This window comes from Lissotriton vulgaris, chromosome 7 (genome assembly GCF_964263255.1).
Source record: "Lissotriton vulgaris chromosome 7, aLisVul1.2, whole genome shotgun sequence".
Lineage (NCBI taxonomy): Eukaryota > Metazoa > Chordata > Amphibia > Caudata > Salamandridae > Lissotriton > Lissotriton vulgaris.
In genome coordinates, this window is record NC_141695.1 from 185,016,890 (window position 1) to 185,039,550 (window position 22,661).

The 22,661-nt window shown below is 40.7% G+C and overlaps 1 protein-coding gene across 1 annotated transcript in view; it reads left to right on the forward strand.

Moving 5' to 3' along the window:
- The window catches only part of LOC147701151 (sialic acid-binding Ig-like lectin 13), a 257,134-nt gene that overhangs the window by 209,699 nt on the left and 24,774 nt on the right, over positions 1-22,661 (forward strand). Inside the window, exons 8-9 of the mRNA XM_086928585.1 lie at positions 2,448-2,562; positions 2,932-3,022. Of these exons, the coding sequence (XP_086784711.1) occupies positions 2,448-2,562; positions 2,932-3,022 (206 nt within the window). The remainder of the gene's footprint in view (positions 1-2,447; positions 2,563-2,931; positions 3,023-22,661) is intronic.

The following is a 22,661-nucleotide window of genomic DNA, read 5'->3' on the forward strand; positions in this document are numbered from 1 at the left end:
AGTCAGATGTTCTTTGACTTTGGTGTTGTAATGTTCTTATCCATTACCACAAGGGCTCCCCTTTGGAACGTCAATTCTTCCTTGTTGGCTAGCTGGTGCAGTATCCTTTTTTCTTTCTTGGAAAAATTGGGTGTTTTTTTAATGAAAAGTCCAGCTTGTGAATATCAAGTAAAACCAATTTTTCAAATAACTCTATGGTTTTTTGTGATACTGGAGCAACAAATGTACTCTTGGGTTTAAATTCCAAATATTCCTTTGACTCCAATTGTTCAGACTCAGTAATGACGTTGGAGAAGAAATGTCTTAAGCCTATATTTCTCATGAACTTATACAATGCGATTTCAGTTTCTGCTAAATTCGTTTGATAAGTGGGAACAAATGATGTTCCTTTGTTAAGAACTTTCATTTGTTGTTGGGTGAGCTGTATAGGGGAAATGTTGATTACTATGTTCTCCCGCTCCGTAAATTGGGTTTGGTTTTTTCTTTTGGTTTTTCCTCTCCTGATGTTTGTTGTTTTCCACTTTGTTTTGTTGCTACATCTGGTGGTTTTGTCGGCTGTTGGCCCTGTCCTAAAAAAGCCTCTGTTGAAGTTGTAGCTTGTGGTGTTGAAGGTGTTGTAGTTACATCGCTTGGCATGCCTGTTGTTTCTTTTCTTTGAATGGGTACCCTGGAGTTGGAAATATCTCCATCCGACACTACACTTTCCTCTGATGAGGTGAATTGTTTTTTTTTTGCAGGACGACGTTGCGCATACATTTTTGCCCATGTATAAACCTTGTTCAAATGGTAATCTATGGTGTCGCGTTTACATTTTCTACGTTTTCTCTCTTGTAGATCTTTTTCATAGTTTTCCAGTTTGTTATTTATTACCTCCAATTTATTTGTCCACTCTTCTGAGTCCATTCGTTTAGATAAATCTCTTTGTAGATTGAAGATTTCTTCCTCTAATTCTTTGATAGTTTTTGATAACTCTTCTACTAGAAGTAGAATGAGGTCTAAAGAGCATTTATTTAGTACTGCATACCATCTGTCCATGAAGCTTTTATTGTGTTGTAACCGGAAGAGAAGGGGTTTAATCGCAAGTCTTAGGCCTCTGGGAATACAATGATGTTTATGATATTGAATTAACGTGGACGCGTGTAATCTTTGATTTAGTTCATGGCGCATGGTGAATTTAAGTTGTTTTAATTGTTGAATAGTGGAGCCTTGGTGAGACTCAAAAGATTTTGTGGTTTTTATCAAAGCGTAGATTTCTGTTGCTTGTTCAGTGGTATACGTTTTGTATCTGCGCGGTTTTCAGTTGTGCTTGCTATACTGTCGAATGATGCCATTGTTTTTCAGTTGGTGGGTGCTCCGGCCTGTTTAGGCAGTGACTGAAGTTACGATGAACTGAGGGGAAAGTTGGCCTGTGGCACTCCTTTTTAACAATTTTTACCAGTTTTAACTATTGTGAATAATATTTTTTAGTCCTTCTGTGGCGTTCTGCTAGGTAACTAAGGGCTGCCTGTCCCTGAGGTTATAAAGATTATTGTGAAGAAATGGTACGTGATAAAAATATCACGCTCCTACCCGGCGCACAGCTTTTTGTAGTGTTTCCACCTGTTCTAATTCTAAGTATATATCTACTTCACACTTATTATGGGTTTCCTTGAATGTTTACTTTTATTTTGAATTAGAGAAGCTGATATCCACACGATGTGTGCAATCTTTGAGTTGGGAAGTTGAGATCAAAATCTCAGCTTCCTTGCTTGATCGGATTGTGTGATTTTGGGCAAATGACTTTACTTGGCTGCCATCACATTTGAGAGCACTTTTAAGTCATTCAGCTGAGGGGGAGTACTAACCAGATTTATTAGACAATAAATTCACTACCATACACTAAAATTATTCAGCTTATTTAGTCATGTGGGCACGCCACATTGACTTCTCTCCTTGTTAAGCTCATGACGTAATCACAAATACCTGCTGTGCTTCATGAATGTTCATGTTTAAAATTGATTACCTTTATTAAATGTAATTTAGTACATCGGTATGATCTAATGTACTCAGTGATGGACAGGGAACTAAAAAACAGCCCAGGTGGTTTCAATATCACCTACAAATTGCTACAAGCAAATATAGTGAGCAAGCCTGACATTTTCAGGGTCATTAATGGGGAAAAAAGGGTCTCTTCCGAGGAAGTTTAGGAACAAAAATATATATATATACATTTGCTTAGATCATGTCTAGGATCGCCTTAGAGAAATTGAAGCAACAATAGAATATTTGTTTTTATTTCCATGCAGCTAGATTTTATTTTCGCCTGTATTCTTCCAACACATGATGTGTGTGTGTGTGTGTACGAGTGTGTGTGAAGGAGCTAGATATGTGGGTACTTAAACAGGTTCTGAGACAGAATGCCACTGATGTCATAAATTACAAGATAACTTGTTCTTCGTATTTTTCAGCTGAGGATCCTAAAGCAGCTTCTATCATGCCAATGATTGGAGGAGGACTGGCTGGCATCGTTGTCCTGGCTGGGATTTCCTTGTTGGGCTGGCTCTATGCTCGAAGGGTCAGAAGGTGAGGTCCATTTCAAACGTCAAGCAAATGACTATCCAGACTGCTTTAGTGAATTCCCTAACCATGTGTGTCCTTACACTTATCAACCAAAGCTTTAAGCTTTACTCTAGAGAGCCTGTTTTTGCAATGAACTGTAATGGAACCTCTTCCAATTTCTTTTAATATGGTTACATCAGAAGGCAATATAACTGTGGAATTTCCTTTGCCTTAGAGTTTGTCAGGAGAAGAAAGATCCGGTTTTGGATTCTCCTCAAGATTTAGCACTTCCTCCACAAATTTAAGGATATTCTGTTGCCACCTATCTGTAAATCAAGCTTGAAGTCTGCTATACATGAGGCAAGCTAATATATTGACAATATTTTTACACAGGACAAAAAATGGCAATACTGGTATAGGCGATAAAAAGGAAATGGTGGATGATGACACCCTGATTTATAGCGAGATTCACAAGCCGCCACAGGTATGTGTTCTTTTCAAATGCACTCTTTCTAACACCTCATTGATGACGCCTAGAAAAATAATTCGGTGCAATTTAAGGTCGAAAGAGCAAAGGTAAGGATGAAAGAGACTGTACTCTGACTTGCATCAAACGGAGAGAGAAAAAAGGCATCATATCTACTAAAATACAGCACATCTGTTTCTCCATCCTGCTATTTTTGGCTGTCATGTGCCAATGCACGCAATAATAAGCATGGCACTCACTTTAATTACACTGTAGTAACTGGAGTACTTAGAGTAATTTTGTGTTACACTTTGACGCAGAATTACCATTGATAACATGATTTAGCGAGCCCACGTAATTAAGTGTAATTTGGGGGGAACATCCTACTGCAAGAGCACATTTAGCGATCAAAAACAGCTGCTCGCACAGCTGTTTATGTTCCGTTGCATTAGATGCAATTTACAAAATGCATCATTGCATCTATTTTGAATGATAGGGTGCATTTTGTGCTATGAAACTGGCTCTATATGACGAAAGTAAGTTGGGGAAAATCAAACCCCAAGTACACATTTAGCAAGCGTGAGAGGCTGCTTACAATGCTATTCATTTTCTCTTGCATTTAGAGCTACTTCTTAGAGCAAAATGAACCCTTGTGAGGTAAATAACACTAAATTACTCTTTTTGCATAATTTTGTTTAATCTTGTAGACTTTCTAGTTGATTAAATGTGACTGTGCTACACTGAATTACGCGAGTTACACCCACTCCTACACACAACTTTTGCCATTGTGCAAAGATGATTCCATGTTAAAATATCATTAAGAAAAATATACTTTACAAAAATCTAGATGTATAAATATCGTTTACAAAAATATCGACTCCCTATACCTAAACAGGTAAGTACATAAATATCGACTCAAAAATATAGATGTAATAAATATAGATGTAAAAAATATCGACTTTAATAATTATTATAAATTAAATTAAATAATTAAAAAATATAACTATTAACAAAATACATTACATTACTTTTATATTTTAACTATTTATAACAAATTAACTAAATGTAATCATTATAAACTTAATAAATGTGTACATATACATATATTTAACACATAAAAGTATATAACAATAAATATACATACATTTAATAAAAAATATGAAAACATTAATATTTAAAACATTTGATAGCGAAGGGGTAAAAATTACTATTTCCACTCCAGTGAGTGCAACAGTAGGGAAAGCGCTGGTTAGCGTAGGGGTACAAATTACTATTCCCACTCCAGAGGGTGCAACAGTAGGGAAAACATTGGATAGCGTAGGGGTAAAAATTACTATTCCCACTCCAAAGGGTGCAACAGTAGGGAAAGCGTTGGATAGCGTAGGGATAAAAATTACTATTCCCACTCCAGTGAGTGCAACAGTAGGGAAAGCGCTGGATAGCGTAGGGGTAAAAATTACTATTCCCACTCCAGAGGATGCAACAGTAGGGAAAGCGCTGGATAGCGTAGGCATAAAAATTACTATTCCCACTCCACAGGGTACAACAGTAGGGAAAACGCTGGAACTCAAAACAAAATGAAAACCATCTATCAAATTTAGTATAAAATTTAATTTAGATTATAAACATATTTAATATATACATTTAAATATATTATTATTAACAAACACCTACACACATAAAATTAATTACTCAATTACATTTAATATTTACTAATTAATTAATGATTATTAATGTATTTTTAAATTAATTAATTAATTAATTGACAGTTTTCACACCATATACACTTATAAACACCACAACACAAACTTACATTTATTTACTCTTTTACAATTAATACATATTTAATTATAATTAATTTATAATGTATTTATTAATTATTCAATTACAATGTAATTACTTCACAACATTTTCTGTTATAAAGTCCATTACACACACCTAAAATTAATTAAACAATTAACATAATTAATTAACATAATTAATTATCAATTAACTAATTGAAATTAATTAACACATAATTATTAAACAATTTATATTAAATTAACACATTGATTACTCAATTACTTTAATATATTTAAATTACTTCCCACCCTATTCCCCTATAAACCCACAACCTGCTACGGAACTAATAACACAAAATTCAATATAAAATACATTAATAACTAATAAAATGCTACAACATATAATAAATTGACAAACAATACTCATTAAAAACACTAAAATACTTATGATTATTACAAAATCGATGTTTTTGTTAACTATATTTTTGTAAACGATATTTATTACAACTATATTATTGTTATCAATATTACTTACCTGTCAGTCGATATTCTGGTAAAAAAAATATATTTTTGTTGTCGATATTTCTTCTTGTCGATATTTCTGCGGAGGTATTTATGTAACACAATATTTTGCCGTCGATATTCCCGCTCTTTACCTGCAAAGATGTGTGAATTCGCTAAAGTTTAGGTTTTGTGCTGCAAGGACCCCATCCAGTACAAAAGCTATCCTTTAATACATTTTCCCTCTTTGTAAGCGTTTCATACAATGTGGCACACATGCTAAGTTCTGAAAATGAGAAGAAACTAAAACAGTACTCCTTGTTAAGCCTGCCATGAAAAGGCTCAAAGTTTTGGTGCAAATGCTTGTCTGCAAATGTTATTTGATAGCTTTTTGTATCAAAACCTACATGTTGTTGCAATGGAATGGCCATGTACCACCCAAAGCTGCACATAGAATTTTTTTTTTTACATTTTTCATAATGCTTTTATGACACAAATCCACTCTAAAATGTTAGAAAATATGGGCCTGAGTTTTTACTGGAATGGGCATGTATCCTAGATTGCGATGCTGTGGAACTGTTAAATATCTGATAAGGTAATCCACAATTTATGATGAACCATCCTGCCAAATGGCAATCTTAACTCTGAAAAGGCTAACAGTCTTTTTCTCTAGCTGGCCCTCTAGTCTTTCACCTGCCCTCACCACCTTCCAGATAGTTAGGAATCATGGGGCCAGATCTGGTACCCATTTGCTTTTGCAACTTCCAAACTGCGCTCAATTTGTGAGTTGGAAAAGCAAATGTACAACAGTGTCAGAGACACAGTTAGCGGTTCCCAATGGGGTCGCAAAATGTAAGGCTCATGAATTCTAATGAGCCACTCGCAATTTGTGTCCATATTTGGAATGGCTGGCCCTCCCAGGGATGGTAGCCAGCTGGGCAGAGTGTTCCGGAGTGTAATGGGGGTGGGGGAGGTTCCTTTTTCTACAAAACATTTTGATGTACATCCGGGACTGGACTTGGAGTACATTGAAGATCTGATTATTCTTGTCCCTTTGCTGCTGTGTTGTTCAAGCGGTTAGCTTTAGGCCCTATTGATGCTGCTAGGCTGCACATTGATCACAAAACCATTAAGAGTTGAGGGATCTATGCTGGTACTTCAGACCACATTGTTTCTTGTAATTTTTACTCCTATCGCTGTATTTCGAAACATATTTAATAGTCAATTATTTTATCTGTGTAACTTACTTTTACTGGTACTCTCTTTGCTGCCAGCCCCGTTCCGTCGCAGCTGCATTGCCGATTGCACCGAGGGCTATCGGAGGTCTCCTGCTGACTTCTGCTCATCTTTTATGTCCGGTGGGGTGCTCAGTCTAGTCTCCGCATCCCACCGTATATTTAAACTATGACAGAGCAGGCGCTCAGCATACGCTTGCAGTGGGCATGCCTCTGGGGCACAGCGGGCGCGCCTAAGGCATGCTCGTTTGTGCCAGTCAGCGTCCCGGAGGCGGCCGGCCATGCTGCCATTTTCAGCTCAGGTAGGAATCATACGCTACATTACAGTTGTGAAGAACTGCTGAATTTAAAATTGACCCAGGCCTGTCAATATAACGATTAATTTGGAGACATGGGTTAACTCTAAATGCCCTGAGTGCAGCTGGACACCTCCTGGGCCTCCAGCGGAGTGCCTGTGCCCCTTTCTCTCAGCCAAGATGCCTAAATACGTAAATCAGTTCAGAGCCATTTTTTTGAATACTCGATCACTGCATAAACTCACAACTCAAATTTTTGATCCGCTTGTAGATTAGGGGCCGGATCGCCTGTTTCTTATTGAAACATTGCTATCCGAGTACTCAAAATCCTCTGTTGCAGCAGCCATTCCTGAGGAATATAAAATCATAAGGAAGGACTGCCCAAATGGTAAGGGAGGCGGTGCGGCTATCATCTTTAAAGAAGAACTTGACTAGGTCCCTCTCACACTAGAGCCGATAGAGGGAACTGAATTCTGAGGTTTCTGCTGCTTATTATCCCCCAGAAATGCCTAGCAAGGAAATTAATGTATAGAACCCCTGGTGCTCTCTGTAATTTCCTGCCTTCATTGAACAAAGTTATCACTCCCCTTGTGACTAAATATGATCAGTTCCTCCTTATAGGTGATTTTAATTTACACATGGATAAACACACTGATGTGAACACTATCTCCCTGTCTGAAATCACGGCCGCGTGCAATCAGACACTGTCCATCTCTGCTCTCACTCATAATTTGGGGCATACTCTCGATCAGATATTCTGTAGCACAGAATTAAAAACTGACCTGCCGTTCCTCATCCCTAGGTTCAACCATTTTCTCATTAACTTTAAGATACCTAACCCAGACTCTGGTTTCCCACTCAGGCCTATTAGGACTGAACACAAATATAAATCTTTTCATAAAATATCTCTGCCTTCGCTTAGTGAGTCTTTGGAATTATCTGCTACTATGCTGGTCAGAGATCTTGATTGTGACATTACTGCCCTAGATTGCTGGCTTACGTCCAACTTGGAAAACTATGCGCCCCTGTCCTCACAGACCCCTAGGAGGACCACCCATCTGCTCCTTGGTTTAATGAACCACAAAGAGCAAGTAAAAGGACTTGTAGGCTTATAGAAAGAAAATGGTGCAATGATCTCTTATTGGATGATAGGAAAAGCTATAAGAGTGCCCAAAAATCCAACTACATGCTGGTAAAAGGGCTAAAATGAAATATTTACAGTTAACAATTGATAGGGCTCAAAATAAAGGGAAATACATCTTTAATGTAGTGAAATCCTTCACCTCCCTTGGGGCAACAAAGAAAGAATCCCTACACTCAGTCGAATTGATTTAGAAGGTTGCTATGTCCCTCCACAATATGATCAACTTATTTCAACAATCCTTTGTGGAAATTACGGAAGAGAACCTAGTGAAAGACCCATTAGTTATGTTATGTTAAAATCAATTTATAAAGCGCTCGTACGCCCGTGGGCTTCATGGCGCTATAGGAAATATGAAGAATCCGTACAACATAACACTAAGCTAACAGTGGCTAATGGTAGGCTTGAGAGAACAACCAGGTTTTTAGTACCTTACGAAAGGTGAGTAAATCCTTACTCTGCCTAATCGGTAAGGGGATGGAGTTCCAAAGTGAGGCTGCTAGATGGCGAAAGCAGCAGCCACCCTGTCGCTTCCTTTTAAAGCGAGGAACCTCCAGTACGGATTTTTGAGCAGAGCGCAGGCTTCTAGTGGGGGTATATTTAGAAACCAGACTGCGAATAAAGGCAGGGCCTTTATCTTGTGTGGCCTTGAAGGTGATACAGCCAGCTTTAAAGGCTATGCGCTGGGAAATCGGAAGCCAGTGTAGCTTTTCTAGTCCTGGTTTAATAGAAGACCATTTTGGCTGTTGTAAAATTAGTCTAGCCGCCTGATTCTGGACTAGTTGAAGTCTCTTCGACAGGCCCACTGGAAGTCCCAGGTAGACGCTGTTGGAATAGTCCAGGCGGGACATGACCAAGGCAATAGTGACCTGGATTAAGGCAGACTGGGTGAGTAAGTGAGCAATTTTTTTTATTTTCCTCATTTGGAAAAAGCTTGCGGAGACCACGGCACCCACCTGGGTTTTTAAGGACAGGTCCGTATGGAGCGTGATACCTAGGCTCTTTACAGCAGTGGACCTTACAGGGGGAATACCCAGGTCTGCTGGCCAGTAGTTGACACTCCAGCTGGATAAACTGTTCCCGGGCAAAAGTAGTTCTGTTTTGCCCGGGTTAAGTTTTAGATGGTTTTCGTTCATCCAGCATTGGATGTGTCTCATGGTGTTCTGAAATTCGGACACAGCATCAGGGATGTTCAGTTGGAATAATAGCTGTAAATCGTCCGCATAATTGAACACCGTGACTTTAAATTTCTTAAGGGAATGAAGAAGAGGGAGGAGATAAAGATTAAATAATAAGGGGGATAATGACGACCCCTGCGGGACTCCACAGGTGGATGTATGCCTAGTGCCTATAAAGCTGCCTAGTTGAATTGCCTGAGTCCGGCCCTCGATAAAGGAAGTGATCCAGCTCAACGCTGGTCCTCTCAGGCCAGCCTGTTCGACACGGTTGAGCAAGATGTCATAGTCAACCGTGTCGAACGCAGCCGAGAGGTCAAGCAACACCAGGGCTTGGTGTGTATCGACATCCGCATTAGCTCTAAGGTTGTCTTGAAGCGCCAGGATCACCGCCTCTGTTGAGTGACCTGGGCAGAACCCCGCTTGATTAGGCTCCAAGTAGTTGGTGGTCTCGATGAAATTAGAGACACTCTTAGAGACATGAGCCTCCAGCACCTTTGAGAGGTAGGGCAGCAGGGAAATAGGTCGATAATTTGTAAGATCCGAGGGATCCTTCCCTTGTTTTTTTACCAAAGGTATAAGGAGGGCTTTTTTAAAATCTGTGGGGACTCTGCCTTGTCTGAGGGATTCATTAAGAATAGGCAGGAGTGCATGTGGGAGGGATAGGCCTAATTCTCTAAAGATGGAAGGGGGGCAAATATCATTAGGTGACCCTGATTTGATCCGTTGAAGGAGTTCCGACAATTGTTTGGGGTCAATCGGGGGGATGTGATCTAAGATCTCTGGATTCATGTATGCGTCCTCAGTGGTGTTGCTGGCAGGGTGTAGTGGTATACTTTGTTTGATTTTAAGGATTTTGTTAATGAAATAGTTAATGGCTCTGCGCATTGGAATAATATACCCTATAGATATGACATAGGACTAAGGACAGTATGTCTGTATCAAATATACTAAAAATAATTGTGAGTGCCAGCTAGCTCAGAGGTCACTAGAAACTTTCTTGAATACACAAGAAGGGATTAGTTTCTGACAACCGCTTAAACATGACAACTTTGTTTCCCTAGGACTGGAACAAATATCTTCAGAGTCGTGGAAACAATAGATAACTATTTTACTCAGTCAATCGTGTATGCTTTTTTTGGCAAGAAACCAGAGCACACTATACTTTTTCAAAATATCTTCTTCATCAAGTATTCATTTGTTCAGGATAGATCACACCAAATGGAGATTTTTCAAAAGAATTTTATTTGTGAACAGTGTCCACTTCTCAGGAATCACTGTATCAATCACTTAAGCCTACACGTGTTTCATCACAGCATGTGGCTGTGACTCATCAGGGCTGATCAAATGATCGAGACGCGTGGTCGGGGAGCCGGTGATAATTCCAACCCGGTCCTATTCGGGTAGTTATGAGGCACAAACGATAATTGCGAGTGCCGTCAGGAAACTTGTGCGGTGAGCAAATGTTCTTAATTATATTCAGACCGTGTGCAGCCGTAGTTCAGCTTGTAGAGCTTCTGTCTCCGAATGCGGGACTTTTTTTTTTTTTTTTTTCAATTTAAGCAAAAAAACATCTCATTCAAAGGTCGCAACATCTAAGTACCGCTTAATCTAGTCATTCAGTGCTCATTGAAATTACGCCGTGTCATTTTATTCCTAGCGACTGGGGTTCCAACCCATCCATTCCAATTTAGTTAATGCTAAAACGAGGAACATTATTACAGAAGCAACTGCGAACGGAATTGTATTATTTACGCGATTACCTGATCAAATGATCGAGACGCGTGGTCTGTGGAGGAAATGTAAAAAGGGGTAGTTGTTGTATTATTTAAACATACGAAAAGGGGAGTAAATTAAGCACGCAAAGGGGGGACTACAATTGATTGCCACACATTGATTCAAGGAACTCACCGGGGAGCCGGTGATAATTCCAACCCGGTCCTATTCGGGTAGTTATGAGGCACAAACGATAATTGCGAGTGCCGTCAGGAAACTTGTGCGGTGAGCAAATGTTCTTAAATATATTCAGGCTGAAATCGTAAGCACAACGGAAACAACGAAAAATGAGGGTTGGCAAGAATGGGGTTTACATTGTGAATTAATCCACAAGGAAAAGCCGTCAGCGTGAGTTTCTCGAGAGCTCTTACCCGTGTGCAGCCGCAGTTCAGCTTGTAGAGCTTCTGTCTCCGAATGCGGGAACAGTGGAAATGGTTGTCCCGCCCCTTTTAAAATGCGTGAACCGCGAGAAACTAGACTGCTCAACAGCCAGATGAATGTCCTAAAAGAGAAGAGTTACTATTGCTATGGTCCAGACAATGGTCGTGGTGCCACAGACTACGATTAATTATTTCGTAAAATCAATGTTATCACGGTTATATTAGTGCAAAGATGAACATTTCGCACTAAGCTTAACACGGATGAAAAAATTCAAAAAGGAAAGTTTGTATAGGGAATCATCATTTCAAAATCCAAATTAGATTAAAATCTTCCGTTTTTTGTAAACAAAGAAAAAAGGAATGATTTGGGATGTTCATCTGAATACAACTTGATTTAATACGGACAGAGGAATTTAGTGTCAATTCTTACAACAATTAAGTGAAAGAATATACTAGTTTGAAGATGTGATATTCCGGCTAGTTCACAGTTGCATGTGACTTAAGGTAAATGGCTGAAAAGGAAATGAAAGACCAATTATTTGGTCCGGTCTATTATTTAGATATTTTAGATATTGTATACTCCGGATGGACAAAATTCGGCATCAATTGAGAAACAGACTCCCTTTAAAATTGGGAGGAGAAGGATCTTGAAACATCTCAATCTGTGAAGTCATTGATTAGATTAATTCTCTTTTGTGGGTCAGATCGTCATTGTCTGCATGATCATATCCTTTGTTAGTACATACGTTTAACCTTAATCTGGTAATTATATATATTTATCCATACAGTTATTGGTATTATAACAATCATCATTGTACCAGGTTCAGTTGTAATATTTTACAAAATAAAACAGAAATTTTGAACAGAAAAAATGTCAGGTGGGGATCTTCCCGGATGTTGGACCCAAAAGGTTTGAAATAAATTGTCACAAGTGAGATCAATGTAGGTATCTGACCCCAAGACGAAATGCAGCTCATCATCAGTATTCTGACCGGTTCTAGTAGTGTCTAAACGCATGATCCAAAGTGCCTCTTGTCTTCTCAGTCGAAGTTCCCTATTACCACCTCTTACTGCAGCTTGTACAACATCAATGCCATAGAAGGTGAAGGATTTAATGTTTCCTTGTGAGGGACATGAGGCCATATGTATAGCCATGGGGTATCTTGGATCCTTGGTGGCATATGCTCTTGCGTGTTCTCTGATCCGCTCTTTAAGTGCCCTGATTGTGCTTCCCACATATCTGCTTTTACAGGCACATTCAATAATGTACACTGTAAATTTTGTGTCACAGTTAATGTTTGTGTTGATTGTGTATACTTTAGATCTGTGATCCAAAAATGTCTTAGTTCCATGGTTGGCCCATCTGCACATTGAGCACATTCCACATTTGAAGAAACCTTTTGATTTCTGGGTCAACCAATCACACGCCTTTATGTCTCTAGGAACAGTTGGGCTAAGTCTGTTTTTCAAATTCCTTCCTCTGCGAAAGGTTATTTGGGGATGATTTCCTATTGCGGATGTTAGGGTTTTGTCAGCACTAAGGACCCCCCAATGTTTCTGGAAGCTCTTTCGTATCATAGGACTTAGTTCATTGTAGTCTGTTACAAGTCTCACAGGTTGTTGATTTCTTTCTGCAGTACGATTTTTTGGTGTTAAGGTAGACTCTCTGCTTATTTTTTTGATCTTCTTGTTTGCTTTAGAGATGATCTGAGATTTGTAACCTCTCTTGGAGAACCTGGATTGCATGTCTTTTATGCAGGTTTCAAATTCTTGTTCTTCGCTGCAGTTCCTCCTAGCTCGCACAAATTCCCCATAAGGGATGCCGTTTATCTGATGAACAGGATGACAACTGTTGCTATGAAGAATAGAATTGCATGCTGTTTCTTTGCGATAGAGTCTGCTGTGTAGACTCCCATTTTTAATGTATATCTCTAGGTCTAGAAAGGACACACTGGACGTGCTGATGTGCGTAGTGAATCGCATGTTCATTTCATTGTCATTTAGATACGTACAAAATTCCAAAAGTGTTGTTTCCGTCCCTGACCATATTAGAAGGCAATCATCTATATAGCGACCCCAGTAGAGTATAGAGTCGATCCATTTACTACCTCTGATGCTCCAAATCATGTCTGTTTCAAGAGCTCCCATGTAGATGTTAGCAAAAGAAGGGGAAAACCTTGAGCCCATGGCTACCCCCCTCGTTTGCCTATACCATTTTTTGTCAAATACAAAGAAATTGTGGTTCAGAATGATATCCATCATTGTTACTAGCATTTTGGTATGTTCCAGCAGGGTGATGGGTCTTGTATTCAATACTCTGGTTACGGCTGCTAGTCCTAGGTCTGGTTCGATGGAGGTATATAGGGATACCACATCCAGGGTTGCCATTATTAATCCAGGTTGCCATGTGATATCCGCTAGGATACTCAAGATGTGCTTTGAATCCTGTATGTAAGATGGCATATTCTTAACCAATGGATTTAGAAATTTATCCACGTATTGAGAAAGTCTCTCTGTCGGACCCCCAATCCCAGACACAATAGGTCTCCCTGGTGGGAATACAGCTGGTTTGTGGATTTTAGGGAGAGTATATAGCCAAGGATAAGATGGACGTGTCACTTTTAGGTATAGATATTCTGCATCGTTTATTAAGCCAGCATCCTTCCAGTCTCTAAGATGGTTATTGATCAGGAATGTTAAGGGACCCATGGGATTACTGGGTATTGTTTCATAGCAAGAATTGTCAGAAAGTTGAGAAAGAATTTCCGCGTTGTAATCTTCTTTATTCATTACCACTACATTGCCCCCTTTATCAGCCTCGCGGATGACAAGGTCCTGGTTGTTGCTCAGAACTCCTAGAGCTATTCTTTCTTCCCTGGTTAAATTGTCACATTTCATATGTCTTTGGTTGGAGATTTTAGCCTCATGTTTGTTGATGTCCTCCAATACTAGTTTATAGAATATGTCAATAGTGTTGCCACTGGGCAGCGTAGGAGTCCATGTTGATTTATTTTTTAACCCACTGTCTATGGTGTTGTCAGTCTTCAGTTCGAGCTCAGTTAATAGGTCATTAAAAGAATTGGGAGGATCATCAAAATCCGTGATCGATAATAGCAAATGTGAGGCCAGGACCTCCTGGATGCTCATAGGATTAGTAGTGACTTCAGTTGGATCATCAATGTCAGTGGTATTACCTGGTAATGTAGCCCAGAAGTGTTTTTTTAACTTGAGTCCTCTAATATATTTGAACAAATCAATCATCATCCTACATGGATCCCCATGTTCCGTAGGATTGAAACTAAGGCCTTTGCTCAATAGTGAAATCATGTGTCTATCCAGCTCTATGGATGAAAGGTTAATCACCTGTACATCCTGATCAGGCATGTTAATCATTTCTTGTTGCCGGACCTCAATCTCTCTCTGTAGTCGTCTTTGTCCTCCTCTCTGACCTCTGCGGGTTTTACGTGGGTTTGATTTCCTCTTGTACGATTCGTTATTTTCATTGTCCTCACTTCCCGAGAAAAAGTATTGCTGGCTCCAGAGGTTGCTGGTGTGGTTCTTGAGTCCTGATTGCTGGTTACATTCTCTTCTGTTTCACTCTCTGTTCCAGGAACGCTGCTCAGAGAGGTGTTGCTCGAGGAGATATTTGAGGCACCAGATCTAACAGTTTGTTGATTGCTAGTTGGTTTCTGGAATTGTTGGTCATATTTTTTAGCAAAGGTGAATACCCTACCCTCACGGTAATCTGCTTCATCTCTGCGTATTTGCCTTGCCTTGCGGTCCTTGATGTCATTTTGGTGCTTGGTCAGGATTTCCTCAAGGATCTTGTAATTTTTATAAGTTGCATCCTTTAGATTGAGGGCTTCTATCTCCTTCTCTAGTTCCATAATTTCTGCCTGTAATTTTGTCACCTTTCGGTCCGCATTTTCTATCAGAATTCTCATTAGATTGGTGGAATTCAAGGTCACTGATTCCTCCCATTTGTTTAGGAGGTCATCATCAAGATCATCAAAGGTAGGAAAGGTCTGTGACCGAAGACCTCTTGGTATTCTTTGTACACTTAGATATTGTTTGAGTGTTGCACCATCCCACCAACGTGAGTTTTCAGTTTTCTTCAATCTCTCTAGTTTGAGAAATTTTTGTTTCAGACTGGTTCCTTTTTGTTGATTTCCACTTGTAGGGGTAGTAGTTGGATGTGTGCCCCTAGAGAGGTTTTCAAACATTTCGGAGGCGATCTTATCCCTATCCATTTTATAGCTTGTTTAGTTGGTTGATCGGTGACCGTAGTGGCTGCCTTTCTGAGTCAAGATTTTGGTTATATCTGTGGGTAGGTTTTTTAAGTGTTCAGAAGAGTTAGGCGCTCGACTTCTAACGGTATAGTTTTGACTTATCGTGGTATCGAGGTAGGTGCTTCTTGGTCAGAGGAAAACCTTAACCTCTGTAAGGAGAAGTGGTGAAACCACCCCCCTCTTATGTTAATTTGGCAAGAAACCAGAGCACACTATACTTTTTCAAAATATCTTCTTCATCAAGTATTCATTTGTTCAGGATAGATCACACCAAATGGAGATTTTTCAAAAGAATTTTATTTGTGAACAGTGTCCACTTCTCAGGAATCACTGTATCAATCACTTAAGCCTACACGTGTTTCATCACAGCATGTGGCTGTGACTCATCAGGGCTGATCAAATGATCGAGATGCGTGGTCGGGGAGCCGGTGATAATTCCAACCCGGTCCTATTCGGGTAGTTATGAGGCACAAACGATAATTGCGAGTGCCGTCAGGAAACTTGTGCGGTGAGCAAATGTTCTTAATTATATTCAGGCCGTGTGCAGCCGTAGTTCAGCTTGTAGAGCTTCTGTCTCCGAATGCGGAGACAGAAGCGGAGACAGAAGCTCTACAAGCTGAACTACGGCTGCACACGGCCTGAATATAATTAAGAACATTTGCTCACCGCACAAGTTTCCTGACGGCACTCGCAATTATCGTTTACCGAATCCTCAGTGTAGGGAGCATTAAACCGTTAAAAAAGCAATTTTGTGCTTTTTAACAGTGCTATGTGGCAGACATATGTGTGCCACATGTGCACCGATGCACTAATCAGGGATGCAACAGGGTGTCAATGTGACACCCTGCCACCTTTGTGAGTCTTCCCCATATTACTGATTCAGTATTTACCGAATCGGTAATTCCCATTCATTCCTATGGGCCTACAGGCCCATAGGAATGTATGGGAATTACTGATTTGGTAATTACTGAATCTGTAAATACTGAATATTACCGATTCAGTAAAATATAGTGAATCATTAGCTACATATCATTTACCGATTCTGAAATTACGAATCAGTAAAATTCGGTATTTTAGAATCGGTAAATGGTATTTACCTGCATATGGCCCCAAGTGTGGTCTTTAGCTTAGGTTTAGTTTTGCCAAGAATCTCCAAAGGTTTCTCTAGGTTCTAATCAGCTCCATACCTTAGAATGAAGAAGGTTTGATATCTCTGTCTCAGACTCGATTTCCCAACACCCCGCAAGGGGAGTCAGAAACACTGGAGCTGGAATCTCGGCAGAGGAGGACAGCTTCCTTTCAGTGCATCAGCTGGAGAGTCGGCTTCCTTCGGCACTTGCTGTAGCGAGCTGCGTCAGGCAAGTAGGTCGTCGAACTGCACGGAAACAAACAGTGCTTTGCTATTGCAAGTGAAGGTATATTTATACCTTGAAGGTGTTAGGAAGGCCACCTCTGACATAAAGTCGGGCATAAGAACGTCATGGATGAACCCCTAAGGAATAGTTGTTCATGCATAATAATGTGTTTCTTGGAGAAATCAATATCCAGGCTAGGGGCAGTCCCTTCTGCTTAAGAGTCTGGTTTTCCAAGAAATAGTTGTGACGTTTGGTGAACGGATGGAAGTAGTCATGCCTGTATTTGGGTAGCATGGGCTATGCCAAAATAAGGGCTTGATTTCTATGCCTATATAAGGGAAACTCTAATTGTACCTATATAAGGGCATGAATTGGGAAAATTCATTCGGAATCTAAAATGCCATACAACAATAGGGGCAACTTTTTGCCAACTCCTACGTTATTAGATCTTCCTAAAATATTATTAGCGACTCACTCCACTATCTTAAAGGTCTTCAGTCCAGCTCTCCAAGTGATGCCTGCCCGGCTAAACTACTTGCCTTCCTTGTCCCTACGATCAATGTCAACGTTAATATGGTATTGGATTCTTCTCTTTCTGCTGGTAAAGTGCCACTTAGCTGGAAACAGGCCAAAATCCTTCCACTTTTAAAAAAAACCTTTGGCTGACCAAAATGAACCAGCAAACTATAGGCTGATATCTCTCCTTCTGCCTCGTTCAAAAGTTCTGGGAAAACATATTAATAAAGTTATTTCAAATTATGCAGAGAGCCACAATTTGTTACACCCTTCTCAATTTGGCTTTAGGGCCAAATTTAGCAAGGAGTCTGCCCTATTCTTTTCACACCACCATCACTATGCTTTTCTTTGGTCGAATGCCCTCTTTGAAAATCTCAAGTCAAAGGTACATTACTCCGAATTTTCTTAATTGGCATTTTTCCTTCTTTATCGATAAACCACACTTTCTCAATTGTTCCTTCACCTGTTCCATCAACTCATTGCATTCTTTTCCTGTCTTCCCCACTTTCATGATCTCATCCTGAAAACATAAGACGTCTTTTAATCCATCAAATATGTGTTGCATCAGTCTTTGGAACACCACTGAGCCTGAAGCAAGACTAAAAGGCATTCTGCGTAACAATAGGCTCCCAATGGTGTGAAAAAATATGTAAGATGTCTGGAACTTTGATGAAGATCAATTTGTTGATAGGCAGCAGATATATCAATGTGTCAAAATGTTACCACCTCCCATCGCGGTCAGCATCTCTAAAATAATCGGAAGAGGTTGCCTATCCATCCAATCATTTCCATTGCGGTCACACAAATCTATGCACAGACGAATCTTACCCTCCTCCTTAGGGCCCTCCACGCCGCTAACGCCGGATATTTTATCACTTTAGAGATAAACGTTGCTAATAGCACGTTATCTCTGCAATAATATCCGGCGATGCTTGGCGTTAAAAAAATATTCTCTAAGCCCATTTAGTGATAAATATCACTAGTTGTTGGTAATATGCCCTGTGGATCGTCTGGTTAGGTCAAACCTTCCCCTATTATCAAGCATTTTAGGGGCGATGTGAAATCCTCGCTGCTTTTCACGCGCTAATCCTGTTATTCGGCCTCTACCGCTGTAATTACATCGCCTGTTAGCAAAATGTTGATGATACGTCGTTAACACGGTGATATAATCCAGCGATAATTTAAATCGCACTAAGCCCGATTTGTGATGATTATCGAATGGCCTTGGTAATATGCACCAGAGTGTGATTGTTTTCACACCCAAAATTCCCTTTCCTTTTCCTTCCACACAGAGAAGGCAGGCAGTACGTGTCTGCTTATCCCAGAATAATGTTGGCTGGTGAGCATCTCACAAGTTAAAATACAGAGGGACATATGTATCAAGCAAATTAGCATTCGCAAAGGCCGAAATTTGAAGAATTTCGGCCTTTGCGAATGCTAATTAGCTAAATGGTATGTATGAAACATTTTGGCAGCAAAATAAGGAATCGCAAAAATTGCCATTCCTTATTTTGCGAGTGCAAATAAGGAATCGCAAATTGTGCAATTCCTTAAATGCAATGTATCAAAGGAAAATTAATTCTAAAATGCCCATAAGGATTCGCAAATTACCACCAACTTCTAGTTGGTGGTAAGTTGCGAATTCTTTTAAAAAAGCAATTTATTTAAATCCAAAGGTGCCATATGACGCCCTAAGGGCATGTATGTGCGCCATATGCCCACAAATGTCATTTTCAGGGGTGCAGCAGGGTGTCCTGGCCCATAGAAATGAATGGGAAATTTGCGATTAGCAATTTGCTAATCGCAATTTAGGAATATTAAGGAATCGCTAAAAAGAAGCGATTTCCTACATACATACCATTTTGCGATTTCTAAATAGCGATTCCTCAAAAATCGCTATTTAGAAATCGCAAATGGCGATGATGATACATATGGCCCAGAGCTCTTTACCTTGCGATGCTGTCTTTCAAATCTCTCGCAATAAATCAGATTCCTATTCAAATGATGTTTTGGGTTCCCATTTAAACGATGCACTAGCGGCCACCAGCAGAATGTACGAAAACAATGCCTCAGTACATGAATCCCAATTTCACTGTGCTTCATCATTTCAATACTGAATACCAAATACTGTAGTGTTGATGGCAATATAACCAGGCTCGCACTGCCCTCTGCTGGCCAGCTTCAAAAAGAGATTTGCTGATCAATCCAGCCACGGGCTCACAGGCAAAACAGGAAATAAAGGTCAATTACACTGCCTTCTCTGCATTAGTCAACAGCTTTACACTTAGTTCTGCACGCCAATCAGCTCAATAACGCTCAGTTTGAGACTTAATTCCCATTGATAACTGTCATCTATGCACAGAGTTTGTACTCAGAGTACCTTTAACTAATTCCATTCTTGCTCCCTTTAGTAAAGCTGGTAATCTTATCTGCTCCCCATTTACATTCACATCCAGCTTAAGCACTTCACGAAAAGACGTTGGTTATTCACATTAATGTGAAGTCAATAATTGTTTGTGATCCAGGGGAGGGGCTACATCAATATCTGCCCCTGCACAGACTTTAACTCATTGCCAGTCATGTAAAGATCCACCGTGCATATGATAGTTGAATATCTAAGTTTATTTCTCCATCTCATTGCAGAGGATAAACCCATGCCTCCTGGCAAGAAAGCTTTCCCGGATTTCAGCAATGATATGGATAACAACCTGCTATATTACTACCATAGCTGCCTACCACCGCAACATTGCTGCTGTGTTGCAAAACCAGCTGATCCTCCTCATTCTTGTGCTGCCTTGTGTCGGAAACGGTATCCTCTTCTTCAGCCCCTGATGTATGTGGGTGCCTCCCTAGGATTCCACTCCTACAACAACCTCTCGCGGGAGCCACCACATACATCAAAGGAGGAAGATGTGGACTTGCCTCTTTCACACTCAAATGTCCCCGGTAGCATTTATCTCTGCCACATTCCCAGTTTCTCCTTTGCTCTGTTCTAATGAATATTCCAGTGTAAAGTCAGCTGGCACTGTCCTGAATTTGCTTTTCCACCTGTACACTTCAACCATTTGTGGGCTGTCAATGTGGCCTGTCCACCCTAATATCAATGTGGTTATCCTCCTCATTGAAGCACTCCTCTCCTCCACTTGTCCCATGGCATGTTCCCCCCCAAGGACTCTGTCTGGACATCAACTGGCTCAAAACAACGTTATGGGGTTTGTTGTCCTATGAACTGTACCTGTGAACTTCCTAAGGCTTCGCACATGTAAATAAATGCACACAGTACCAACTGTGTATTTTATGTCTGCTTGGGTCAGGACTGAGTTGAACAGGGTGCAATGTGTGAGGCAAAGACAGCAACTACTTGCCAAAGGGAGATGTGTTGATTGGAGCCAGGGACAAAGTTGCGCAGCCACAGTGATATATATTCTATTAACCCTATTTGAATGTTGACTAGTAAACAGTTACTCAAGCTCAAAAGCATGAACTGCAACAGGTATCATGAAGTCAATGTTAAGGGTGATTTAAGGCACTCCACTGGTGGCTGGTCTACCCATGAATATAAGCAAGCAAACAGGATTTCTGGGACAAGCAAATAATGCAAGGGTGAGTGTGGTGAGGGGCAGGTATCAGTGTGTGAGTAAAACATCTTTAGATTAGGGAGAATGCTTTAACAACAACTTCCCTCCAATGTATGTCACTTGACTTACCCACACGGAACAACTGTATGGGAATACCTGTGTATTAAGTCACAAAACATACAAGATGATGGACGGAATGTTGCACATTGGCAAAACATTCACCCCCAGTCACAGATCTGGGTTTAATCCATTGTTATTATGATCACCACGCAACCTCAGGTCAGACATGGCCCTATGGAAATCAGTCTTGACCCTGGGACTCATGGGAACAGTCCAGCCCGAACTGCCAAGCCATGTCTTCCCTGGACCGGAAACAAGCATCCTAGGACCGGTTTTGGGGTTTCACCCCTCATCAGCCAGGATTGCTTGACTCCAGTGGTGTAGTGAGCACGGGACCCACGTCTGGGCATACCCTTCCCACATAGGGTGAACAGCAAAACACACAAGATGATGGACAGAATGTTGCACATTGGCAAAACAATCACCCCCAGTCACAGATCTGTGTTTAATCCATTGTTATTTTTCTCACCATGCCACCCCAGTTCAGACATGGCCATATGCAAATCAGCCTTGACCCTGTGTCTCATGGGAACAGTCCAGCCCGAACTGCCAAGCCATGTCTTCCTTGGACCGGACTCAAGCATCCTAAGACCGGTTTCAGGGTTTCACCACTCTTCAGCCAGGATAGCCTCTTACCCTTCCCACATAGGGCGAACAGCAAAACAAACAAGATGATAGACAGAATGATGCACATTGGTAAAACATTCACCCCAGTAACAGATCTGGGTTTAATCCATCATTATTTTGCTCACCACGCCCCCCAGTTCAGACATGGCCATATGCAAATCAGTCTTGACCTGTGCCTCATGGGAACGGTCCAGCCCAAACTGCCAAGCCATATCTTCCCTGGACCGGAATCAAGCATCCTAGGACCCGTTTCGGGGTTTCACCCTTCTTCAGCCCGGATAGGTTGACTCCAGTAGCGTAGTGAGCACGGGACCCATGTCTGGGCATATCCTTCCCACATAGGGCGAGCAGCAACCGGTCCTAAGATGGTTGTTTCCAGTCCAGAGAGGATCTGGCCTGGCAGTTCAGGCTGGACTGTTCCCATTGGGTGCAGGGTCAAGACTGATTTGCATATTGCTGGGACCAAACTGAAATGGCATGGTGAGCAAAAAAATGATGGATTTAGGCCCAGATCTCTGTACTGGCGTGAACGTATGACATTGTTCTGCATTCTGTCCATCAATAGTTCTTTTTGCATTTGTCACCCCGAGTGTGATGGGTATGCTCAGACGTTATTCCCGTGCGCTCCATGCCACTAGAATCAAGCTATCCTGGCTGAAGAGGGATGAAACTAACCCTAGGCAAAGTACTACGCTTGCGTAGTTTGCGAAGCTTGCGCAACTTCGCACTATGCGAACTGCACATAACACAGTGCGAACACGCTTAGCGTAGTACAGCGGTAATTTTTTGTTTGCTTGTGGTCCTCAACGTCAAGTTGGCGACCGCGAGCATGCAAAATGACAACCTGGCAAGACTTTTTCCTTGTTCGCGATCAGCAACATTAAGTT